This window comes from Hemiscyllium ocellatum, chromosome 7 (genome assembly GCF_020745735.1).
Source record: "Hemiscyllium ocellatum isolate sHemOce1 chromosome 7, sHemOce1.pat.X.cur, whole genome shotgun sequence".
In the NCBI taxonomy this organism is placed as follows: domain Eukaryota; kingdom Metazoa; phylum Chordata; class Chondrichthyes; order Orectolobiformes; family Hemiscylliidae; genus Hemiscyllium; species Hemiscyllium ocellatum.
This window is the reverse complement of record NC_083407.1, coordinates 52519262-52531613: the sequence shown is the minus strand read 5'-3', so window position 1 is coordinate 52531613 and position 12352 is coordinate 52519262. Positions and strand designations below refer to the sequence as shown.

Below are 12352 nucleotides of genomic sequence, written 5' to 3'. Positions count from 1 at the left end.
GGGCTGTTTTCCTTGGAGTGTAGAAGACTGAGGGGTGACCTTATCAAGGTTTATAAAATCATGAGGGGCATGGATAGGGCAAAAAGACAATGTTTTCCCAGGGGTGGATGAGTCAAGAACTAGAGGGCATAGGTTTAGGGTGGGAGGGGAAGACTTAAGGGGTAACTTTTACATGCAGAGGGTGGTGCGTGTGTGGAATGGGCTGTCAGAGGAAGTGGTGGAGACTGGTACATTTGCAACATTTAAAAGGCATTTGGATGGGTATATGAATAGGGAGGGATATGGGCCAGGTGCTGGCAGTGGGAGTAGATTGGGATATCTGGTCAGCATGGATGAGTTGGACCGAAGGGTCTGTTTCTGTGCTGTACATCTCTATGCTTCTATAGCAGTCCTCACTTCCTCCCTCTCCACATCATGACCAAGTCTACATGAGGTGCTCAAAACCTGCATTCCATTTATGTCATTGTGCACACATTGTTCATAAAATTTCATGTTAATCTGAATCATGATAAGATATGACTGATAAATTTGATTTCATTGTCACAGGTACGATCAACAGTTAGTGATTTTGCTGTCTTTCTTAGTATCGTAACTATGGTTTTAATTGATTATGGTCTTGGGATACCATCACCGAAGCTCCAAGTCCCCAGTGTTTTCAAGGTAACATAAAATTCAGTTTTGCAGTTACTGTCATATACCATTTTACATTAAGTACTTCTTAAAAAATTGAACAAGGTATACTTACAGTATAAAAAGGCCATAGGGAGAGGTGCAGAATAAGTATTGACAAACTATGTCAGGACAGTTTCCCAATCTGTCCCTCAACTAAGTTACATTAACCAGAGATGGCAATCGGCAGCTGATTCTGAATTAGTGGAAAGGTAACATATCCAAATTAGGCCCCAATCAATGTCCATATTAATACAGGCTAGAAATTTTCCTGGCATTGTCTAGACATTGCTGATTTAGGGTTCAGCAATGGACTGGGGTCAGCATCAAAATGGAAGGCTTGAGTTATGACTCAATTAATTGAGTGTTAATTTTCCAGCAGTAACTTGCAACTGCATTTTATCCCCTAGCAGTAGCTATGCCCTACGTGAAGACTCATAACTACTCTAGTGCTTCCTTCCCATTGAAGTTGCCTCTGTGATGCTATTGTCTCTCTTGCTAATGTTCAAGGAGAATGGTAGCCATCTCCATGAGCTATGTTGATTGAACCATCATCCCTGACACCACCAACTTAAAATGCATCATGAGGGTGATGCATGTTCATGCTTTTTCTTAGGGGGAGGTGTTGTGAAAATGTAGTTTAGAAGTTATATTTTAGAATTTAACTGTTAGTTTCAGGAATTAATGTTTTAATTGGAGGTAATTTGGAAATATCTACCAGGATCCTTTGAAATGGAATAAGAATACTCCCTGTAATTTAAGAATAATGAGTAAATCAAGTTTTTCTGCAAGTGTGCCCTGAGTGCAATGTGAACTGCAAGATTATAAAGATTTTCACATAGATCACTTGCTTTGTTACATGACTAAAGTTTAATTCAAAAATTAGAGTGTAGCAAGAGGAAAAATACTATAAACTGTAAAGTGGCTTTTTTGCAAATATTTTGATGGTGACTTGATTTTTCTTGTTTCAGCCAACCAGAGATGACCGTGGTTGGTTGATTAGTCCTTTGGGTTCAAACCCATGGTGGACTGTCCTTGCAGCTTTTATTCCGGCCCTCCTTTGCACTATTCTCATTTTCATGGACCAACAGATCACTGCAGTTATTGTCAACAGGAAGGAACACAAATTGAAGGTGATTGTACACACTTGATCTTTGAAAAAATAACAAATTTTAATAACACAAATTTTAATTGTTTTGTCTACTTTGTGTGTTTTGTTTGTATGGCATGTCCTGGATTATGCAGACTTAATTTAAAATTGAATCATAGAGTCATACAGCATGGAAACAGACCCTTCGGTCCAACCATTCCATGCCGAACATAATCCCAAATTAAACTAGAGTTTCCTGCCTGCTCCTGGTTCATATCTCTCCAAACATTTCCTATTCATGTACTTATCCAATGTTATTAATTTATACAATAGATGAAGCTTCTTAGACAGTACCTTACAAAATCATGACCTTTTATCACCTAGAAGAACATGGACAATAAATACATAGGAACCCCACTAATCTGTAGGTTTCCCCTGTTGAACAAACACCATCTATCTTGAAAATATATTGCCTTGGCATCTTCCCTTCATGTTCTCTGTTTCAGTTGGTTTCTGCTTTTAACAATATATTACTACCAGGTAGTACCTTCAGTTAATTAAGTTTCTTCCTTTACAAGTTAATCCAAAGTTACATTGAATAAATCGTAGAATTCTGTTGCTTATTTGATGTTGAAATTAAAGTAAAATCAAAATGCTGAAGGTTATGGAAATCTGAAATAAAAGCAAAATGTGCTGGAGAAAATCAGCAAGAGTAGCAGCATCTTTGGAAAGAAAAACAATTAATGTTTTGATTCTGACATAATTTCTTCAGAACATTTTTCTGAAAGTGAAATGCCTTAGAAAGAGAATATTGTTCTTTTTATCGTAGTAGCTGCTTGTCTCAGGCAATTTTAAGAACAATTTTTTTCACAGTTGTAGAAAGATGTTGTCCATTTAATTTCATCCTAAAATGATGTATTCCAAAAAATGATTTATCAAAGATAAAATATGTTGTGGTTCTGTTCGCCGAGCTGGGAGTTTTTGTTGCAAACGTTTCGTCCCCTTTCTAGGTGACATCCTTAGTGCTTGGGAGCCTCCTGTGAAGCGCTTCTGTCATGTTTCCTTCGGCATTTATAGTGGCTTGTCTCTGCCGCTTCCAGTTGTCAGTTGCTGTCCGCTGCAGTGGCCGGTATATTGGGTCCAGGTCGATGTGTTTGTTGATAGAATCAGTGGATGAGTGCCATGCCTCTAGGAATTCCCTGGCTGTTCTAACTACTATTATAGCGCAAGCCAAACAGAGAACAGCCAGGGAATTCCTAGAGACATGGCACTCATCCACTGATTCTATCAACAAACACATCGACCTGGACCCAATATACCGGCCACTGCAGCGGACAGCAACTGACAACCGGAAGCGGCAGAGACAAGCCACTATAAATGCCGAAGGAAACATGACAAAAGCACTTCACAGGAGGCTCTCAAGCACTGAGGATGTCACCTAGAAAGGGGACGAAACGTTTGCAACAAAAACTCCCAGCTTGGCGAACAGAACACAACAACGAGCACCTGAGTTACAAATCTTCTCCCAAACTTTGAAAGATAAAATATCAAATATACCATTTTGAAAACACAGGTATTTGACATTTTTGTTAACTCTTAATTGTTTCACAGAAAGGATGTGGTTACCATTTGGATTTGATAATTGTGTCCATCATGCTTGGAGTTTGCTCTATTTTGGGATTGCCCTGGTTTGTGGCTGCTACTGTGCTCTCCATATCACATGTCAACAGCCTGAAATTGGAGTCTGAATGTTCTGCACCTGGCGAACAGCCAAAATTCTTGGGTATCCATGAGCAACGAGTTACTGGCCTTATGATATTTGTCCTTATGGGGTTATCTGTCTTCATGACCTCTGTTCTACAGGTAATATCAATATATAATAACTGTTCTTGACATTTCAAGCAAATAAATATTTGATTTGTAATAGAATCATCTACTAATTGGCTTTGAAACTGATAATGCTTTAAATAAACATGCATGCAGAGTATTGATTATGTAGAATTTTCTATTTAGATTTCTATTTAGTATTTTCTAATGACTTTGTTAATCTTTCAAGTATAGGTTGTTGTTTTTCTATTGATTGACAATTATTTTTTGGTAATGCTATTTTTGCTACTAGCATTTTGAAATTTTCAGACAAAAGTATTAGCATCTGAAATAATCTGCTAAAACAGTAGGGGTTATATGATTTGTGACGATTAATGGATTTAATGAATATTGTTTTCACAACATTCACCACATCGATACAAAATTAGACTACATGGGTTCTCTGACGATATTACTCCCTAATGTACAATTGCTTCAAAGCCTACTTATACAAGCAGGAGGCTGGAAGAACACAGCAAGCCAGACAGCATCAGGAGGTGGAGAAGTCAACGTTTCAGATGTCACCCTTCTTCAGGACTGGGGATGGGTGTAGGGGAGATGATGATAGAGAGATGGTGGGGGCACAGTGGTGAGGTGGAGATACATGAACCAGGTTGGTTGAAGGGAGGAATAAATCTGGTAGGTGGCTAGAAGGAAGAGTCAATGAGAGGAATGGAAGGGAGGGGGAGAGACTAGGAAGAGAGTCGGGTAATGGAAAGGGAGGTTATTTAAAATTGGAGAACTCAATGTTGAGTCCTGTGGGCTGTAGGCTGTCCAGATAGAAGATGAGATGTTGTTTTTCCAATTTAGTGATTTGTTGTGGCAGGGGAGTAGGCCAAGCATGGTCATGGCAGAAAGGGAGTGGGAAGGGGAATTAAAATGGATGGTGACTGGGAGGTTAGGTCAACCCCTGCAGGCCTGGCTGGGATGCTCGGTGAAACGTTCCCTTAGTTTATGTTTGGTCTCCCCGATGTAGAGATGGCCATATCGGGAGCACCTGACGCAGTAAACTCGGTTGAAGGAGAGACAGGTGAACCTCTGTCTCACCTGGAAGGACTGTTTGGAGCCCTGGATGGAGGTGAGGGGTGTTGGTGTATTGATAGATTTTGCATCTTTTCCGTTTGCAGGGAAAAGTACCTGATGATTCAGGGGGTGGGACGGTGTTGGTAGAGAAAGTGGTGTGAACTAAGGATTGGCGAAGAGATTGGCGGAAAGCAGAGAGGCATGGGAAGGGTAAGATGTTCTTGGTGGTGGGGTTGGTGAAAGTGTTTTTAAGGATGATGCATTGGATGTGGAGACTGTTAAGGTAGGAGGTAAGGACAAGGGGGACCCTGTCTTTCTTGCATTTGATGGGGGCAATGGTTTAGAGCGGTGGATCAGGGAATGAAGGCAGTGTGGTGGAGGGTTGTCTGGATGACAGAGGGGAGATAAGCACATTGTTCAAAATAGGTGGACATCAAGGATGTTTGGGAGTGGATTGTCTACCTTAGACTCCTGCATCTGAAGTTTTCTTTTGTCTCTAAGAGCCTACTTGGCTTGTTCAAATCATTCTTCTGTGACTCTGCTTACTTTGGCAACACGAGCACTAAAATTTATCATGCATTTAGACTAAAGTGAATGTTGGGTGGATTTCAGGGCCGAACTAATTTAACAATCAGTGTAGGCCTAGCACTGAAATGGATTTCCTCCCAGTATACACTTTAGTCATGAAATTTGTGAAAGGATGTTCGGCAAAGTGTATGGTTCACATTACAAGGTACAGTGCAGTAAGTGACACTCAGAGGTATCTCATTACGCTTACAATTCCAGGTTCTATTCACAATATACAATTACAATAAAATATTAATGAGACAAGTAGCCTTGGCTGCCAAACTTTAATTTCTTGACTTCAAGTCTGAGTCACTCAATTTCAGTGGTACTCCAAGAAGCTGGTGTTGGATCTTTTACCTGGACTGTTTCTGAACTGGAGACTCTAAGAAACCCAGATAGCAAAATTAAAAAGATCTCACAGATCAGTGGCCAGCATTTTTTTTAGTAGCCACGTGGATATCTCATTGACTACAATTCTCAAACAGCAGGAGGAAGATGGTTAGACCAACAGTTGTGCTTGTTAAGTTTCCTCTTGATTCCTAGCATAACTCTCTGCTGGGGATTAAGTCTACACCGTCTTTGGGATTTGTGCATGCTAATAACATTACCACAAGGTTTGTGCGAAGATTTGTAGCTCGGGTGCTCGTTGTTGTGGTTCTGTTCGCCGAGCTGGAAGTTCGGGGGACCAGGAGATGAAACGTTTGCAACAAAAACTTCCAGCTCGGCGAACAGAACCACAACAACATTACCACAATTATACAATGTTTGTGCTTGCTTATCTGTCACTTGGAACAATACTGTGACATAATTTCATAGCCTCGAGCTGATTCAGAGACTTCAACGTTATCAATTTAAGGTGATAAAAGTAATGAGAGATTTTTCTTTGCATGACTTCAGAATAATGTCTGACGTATGCAGGCAAATGACTGGTAAATGTGTACTAATCCCACTTCCCATTTTGTCTTTGTTCCATGTTACCACTTACTTAGTTTTTCTCTCTTTTTTGGCTTCTGTACCAGGCACAGAGGCTGAATTTTATCTTCAAAGCAGGGAGTGGGATTCAGAAAAATGCTGGCAAATACGGTATTATTGTTGGGGAGGTTTGGCAGATGCTAAGAAAAGGTGGGCTTGCTGCCCCTAAAAAGCCCACCAAAGTGGAACTGTTGAAAGACCAACCTTTGTCTCAGTCTAAGTAAAAACAATAAGACTCTCTGGCCTTCACCTCTAACGCCTCTCAATCCCATGCCCCTCCAAGGGCCCTCATACCCTTCATGTCAAGACATGGCACCTGGATGCCAATCCAACCAATGTATAGAGCTATGAGCCCCCATGATAATAGTATGTGTTTAAATGACATTTTTAAAAATCTTTCTTATCTTTCTACTTCCTTGAAAAATGCTTTCACTACAGGCCAATAAAATCATCCAGACTTTTTAAAGTATCAATAACTGAAACTGTAAGTATCTGAAACCTTTTTAATCTTGTATAAACAAACATTGTGCAATTGACACAACAGATCAGAGAGCCAAAGCTGTCAATCAGTGTTTTCCCTCAGTCTCATCTGTTTCAGCATACCTCTGGATGTTTAGGCCCTTGGCCAAGCATGATTATATATTTGTGATCTGCTGGATATAAAGCAGTGGATGGAATGGGTGGTCTGCTGGATGTAAATTAGGTATGGAAGATAGAAATCCGGATCTATATTGATATTTAACAGTTCAGTTCCAGCTTTTTGTACAGGTTGATATGGATATTAATCTTGCAACTGTTCTTAAACACAGTTTTTTTTTGTTTTAGTTCATTCCAATGCCAGTATTGTATGGAGTGTTCTTGTATATGGGCGCATCTTCTCTCAGAGGAATTCAGGTAAACATTTATGCCTTTACACTTGCATGTCTTTAAAAAATGTAAAACTTCGTGTTTATTGAGATTTGCCAATGCTGAAAGTAATCCCAAATGTACACCTCAACATTGTTAACATGGGTTATCATTGACCAGAAATCCAACTAGATGAACCATATAAATACTGTGGCTACAAGACTAGATATAGATAGGAAATTCTGAGCAAGCAATTCACCGCCTGACTCATCAAAGCCTGCCCATCATTTTGATTTGATTTATTATTGTCACGTGTACCTAAGTACAGTGAGGAGTTTTGATTTTGCATGCAGTACAGGTAGATCATGACATACAAAGATTATAGGGTGATTGAACAGAGGTAAATAAAGACACAGCTTCAAAGAAAGTGCACAAAAAGCAAGATCAATATTAAATTTGAAATTAGAGAGATCCATTCAGGAGTCTAATAATGGTGGAGAAGAAGCAGCTTTGAACCTGTTGGAGTTTTTGTGTCGTTAAGTTTTTGTATCTTCTAGGCGAAAGTGAGTACTGCAGATCAGAGACAAGATTAGAGTGGCGCTGGAAAAGCACAGCAGGTCAGGCAGCATCCGAGGAATAGGAAAATCGATGTTTTGGGCAAAAGCCCTTCATCAGGAATGACTTTTATATTTTCTGTCTGACAGAAGATGTTGGAAGAAATTAAAATGGGGATGGGAGGGTACTTGGTTACTATACTGTGTCTGGGACTTTGAGCCGTGGCTGCTAGGGGAATCTGAGTGCTGCCCATAATTTCCATACAACGGTTGCTGTCCATAAGTATTGTGGGAGCTCTCACTCCCATAGCTGTGTCCACCATGTCGCTACATATGTTGGCTACCTTTCTGAGGCTTTGCAAAGTGTGGATGGAGTTAATGGGTGAAAGGTTGGCTTCGTCAGTTTGGCACTTGTGTGGATATGTGCAACTCCACCAACACTTGAGTAGCTCAGTACTGTCCAGGACAAAGTAACCAGTTTTATCAGTACTCTATCCATCACTTTAAACATTCACTTCCTCTGCTACTAGTTCACAATGACAGCAAAGTGTATTACCTTCAACATACAACAGATCAACTTGTCATAATTACCTCAATACAACCTTACAAACCTATGACCTTGTGAACTGGAAGATCAAAAATCAGCAGGTATATGGGAACATCACCATCTGTACATTCCTCTCCATGCCATGCTTCCGCTGTCCTGGAAGTATGTTACTATTCCTTCATTATTCTGGGTCAAAAACCTTGAACTCGCCCCTTTACTGCACTGTGGGGAATGATATCACTTTTTCTTCATCCGGTTATTATTAGGCTTTAAAAAGTATCTTTAAATACTATTTGTTTTAGATTCTGACTTTTACTCTGTAAGTAAAAGACTTGTAAAAGATTTACCAGTTGAATTCCTAGTTACTTATTCTGTCTCTGTCTCACTCTAATCATATGATTTACTCTGACTCTGATATTTTCAACATGTGATAAACCCACTGAGTAGAAGTAATTTCTCATTTGGTTGTTGTAGTGGCTGATGGCTTCAGACGACTGTTACAAACAAAATGGGTTAATCGATGCAAGAAGGTCCATGCTTTTACAAGAAATGGCTGTGAACAGCACGTAGAGATGATCAAATTCCACTTTAGTTTTGTTAGCATAATCTATTCTGCAAATTTTAGCAGTAAAAATGGAAGAACATTGGGAATTTGCATCTCCTGGGGCCTTTTGAGGAAAGGGCTCTCAGCATTATGATGCTTTGTGAGATAACGGTCATGACATCTAATGGTGCTCAGACATTGAGAATGATGTTATGCTCCCACATTTCTTAATGGCATAATAACCAAGCTGCTGATGGTGTGACCATCGATGTCTTACTTCACACCCCAACCCACTTTCTTTACACTGACCCTTTTCCTTCTGATCTTCTGCTTTCAGCAACCTAAGAGCTGTTGCTTTCTGAACCATGACAGCCCCATGAAGAATAGAGAACCACAGCACAATACTGATGAAGAAGCCCAATTAATGGATGTAATATTCATGACCATCAGATACTAACACTCCATGAACTTTGAATGCTAATATTATTGGGATCAGCACATGGTATAGTATGAGTGGGCTGCAGTCAGGTTGTGTTGAATGATCTCGCTTTGCCAGTTCACCAGAGGGCAATGTTACAGATAATTTCTGCTGGAGAGAATTCAGGTGAGGAACTCAATGGGGCCACATACTGGAGAATAGTAGTGGGCATAAACATTGACGTACTGTGGGAAATTAGAAATTGCTGGAAAAGCTTAGCAGGTGTCGGAATTCTGTGGAGGGAAATCAGAGTGCCCCTTCCTCAGAACTGACATACCGTGGGTATTGGTTGACTGTCAGACAGACTTTAATCACAGTCAAGGAGTATGAAGGGGCCTGGCCTCTAGTTGGCAGAAGGTACATTGGAGATTTTGCCCCTTCTGTAACCGTTGCTCCAATCTCATATCGCGCTGAAGAGCAGAAGCAATACCAACGCTGTTCTAGCTACCTGTTGCAACCTTTGTATGAAGAGGTCAACTCGTGAGGATTCTCTGTCAAATCTGGGATTTCATTACATCTCCATGAACACTCTGTAGTACTTACAAGCACTCTGCAGTCGGGTATGTTCTTCAAAACTTATATTACTTGCAAAGTTAAAATATTGCTAGTGCAGGGTCTACCTTATAGTCCAGAGATTGCTTTGTTTAAAATTCAATCAATGGATTACATTATCCACGTTGGGGATTCTGGTATAATGTTAACCAGTGACTTCAGGTAAGCTATCGGTCTGAGCTTCAAGTACAAATTTGTGGAGGTTCGTGAATGTATCTCCTTAAGAGGCAATGCCATGTGGGCTGTGTCAGAAGCAGCTTGTCTTGTACTGCACACCTCTAGGAGAGTGCAAGGCCTTATTGGTTTATTCTTGTTTCTTAAAAGCACTTTACTTACAAAATGTTTTCTTGCTTCAGTTATACATATCCTGTCACTGATACTGTGGCAAGGTGGGGGAGAGGATTAAGTTGGATAGCCCTGAAAAAGTAGATCATGAATCATAATGCACAATCAATCTGTTCAATCTAATGCAAACCAATTTTGTGTTGCCTACTTATTTGAATGATTCCTGCATGCAAGGAGCACAGATCACTCTTCAGCAGGGGGCCCAATCCTGTAACGTCCTAAATAAATTACACTTAGTCACCAAATCATAAAGCTTCCTGAGACAGCACCTTCCAGCACCTATCAATTATCTGAACTCACAAAGGCAGCAGATGCATATGAAAGCTACTTTGAACCATACACCATATTACATGAAAAATATATTGCTGTTCTTTCACGTATTGGGTCATAAATCTTGGAATTCTCTTCCTAACAGCACTGGGAATATAGCTAGACCACAAATGCTGCAGCAGATGAACACTGCAGCTCATCAGCATCTTCTCCATGGGAAATTTGGAATGGGCAATGAAGGTTGACCAAGCCTGCAACACCCACATACTGCATAAAAATAAGACTGAGAAATTTGTCTCTCTTGAAAGACATTGGGCTTCACAACCAGAGGCAGCAACTACTTGGAAGTGGGCTGAGGGTATTTGCATGTCCTGTCTTCCAGGGAATAGATTGTTGCTCACTGCTGGGATACTTGTTTCTGAGGTCACAGCTGGCAGTGTAGCTGAAACTATCAAAGATAATATTATGTTCACACCTAAATCATCATCTCAACTTCTATTTTAGCACATCCCAAAATCTCTTTCAAGTTCCACGGCCCAGATAGTATGATTTTACATCCCTAACATTCACCCCAGCAACCCCTAACAAAAGACTGCAGCACAGCTTTGTCTTTGTGCCTTTTCCATTTCAGATATTCGAGCACTACAGCTTGGCCACACAATAGAAGACAAATAAAGAATAATGGTGAAGACATAGTCACTGGGTCAGACATTAAAAATGGTCATAAAATGGTATCTATCTGTCAGTGGTGAGGCATTAGAAATAAATGTGCCTCAGCCATAGAGTCATAGAATTGTGGAGCACAGAAACAGACCCTTCGGTCCAACTTGTCCATGCTGATCAGATGTCCTAAGTTAATCTAGTCGCATTTGCCCCATGTTCCACTAAACCCTTCCTTTCCATACACCTATCCAGATGCCTTTTAAATGTTGTAATTTACCAGCTACCACCACTTCCTCTGCCAGCTCATTCTATACACAGTCCGCTCTCTGCATAAAAACGTTGCTGCTTAGGTACCTCTGAAATCTTCCCTTCTCACTTTAAACCTATGCCAACACATTTTAGACTCACATACCCAGGAAAAATCCTTACCTATTTACCCTATCCATGCCTCTCATAATTTTATAAGCCTCTCAGCCTCTGACATTCCACAGAAAATAGCCCCAATCTGTTCAGCCTCTCCCCATAGCTCAAACCCTCCAACGCTGGCAACATCCTTGCAAATATTTTGTGAAACTTTTCAAGTTTAACAACATCTTTCTTATATCAGGGACTGCTATAAGATTTGCTGACAGTATTCCAAAAGAGGCCTAACCAATATCTTGTGCAGCTATAACATGCCATCCCAACTCCTCTACTCAATGCACTGACCAGTAAAGGCAAGCATACCAAATGCCTTCCTCACCATCCTGTCTACCTGTGACTCCACCTTCAAAGAACTATGAACCTGCAATCCAAGGTCTCTGTTCGGCAACGCCCCTACCATTAAGTATATAAGTCCTGTCCAGATGTGCCTTGGCAAAATGCAACACCTCACATTTATCTAAACTAAACTCCACCTGCAACTCCTTGGCCCATCAGCCCATCTGATCAAAGTTCCAATCTACTCTGAAATAATCTTCTTCATTGTTCATTACACCATCAATCTTGGTGTCATGTGTAAACATCTTAACCATTCCTTCTATATTCCATTCCAAATGATTTATTTAAATGACAAAAAGCAGTGGACCCAGCACCAATCCATGTGACACACCGCTGGTCACAGGCCTCCAGACTGAAAAACAGTTCTGCATGTCCAACCTTTGTCTCTGACTTTCAAGTCAATGTTGTATCCAAATGGCTAGCTCTCCCTGGATTCCATGCGATCTAACTAAGCTAACCAGTCTACCATATGGAACCTTGCTGAGGTCCATATAGACAATGTCCACCATTCTGCCTTCATCAGTCTTCTTTGTCACTTCTTCAAAAAGCTCAATCAAGTTTCATGGAAGGGGAGAAAAATAATATGGATTCCAGGTCATCAATGTGT

The 12352-nt window shown here is 40.5% G+C and overlaps 1 protein-coding gene across 1 annotated transcript in view; it reads left to right on the top strand.

The window, feature by feature from the left end:
- LOC132817351 (sodium-driven chloride bicarbonate exchanger-like) overlaps positions 1-12352 on the top strand; it is a 252399-nt gene that overhangs the window by 223351 nt on the left and 16696 nt on the right. The window contains exons 18-21 of the mRNA XM_060827759.1: positions 547-660; positions 1641-1802; positions 3371-3622; positions 7013-7081. Coding sequence (XP_060683742.1) covers positions 547-660; positions 1641-1802; positions 3371-3622; positions 7013-7081 — 597 coding nt within the window. The remainder of the gene's footprint in view (positions 1-546; positions 661-1640; positions 1803-3370; positions 3623-7012; positions 7082-12352) is intronic.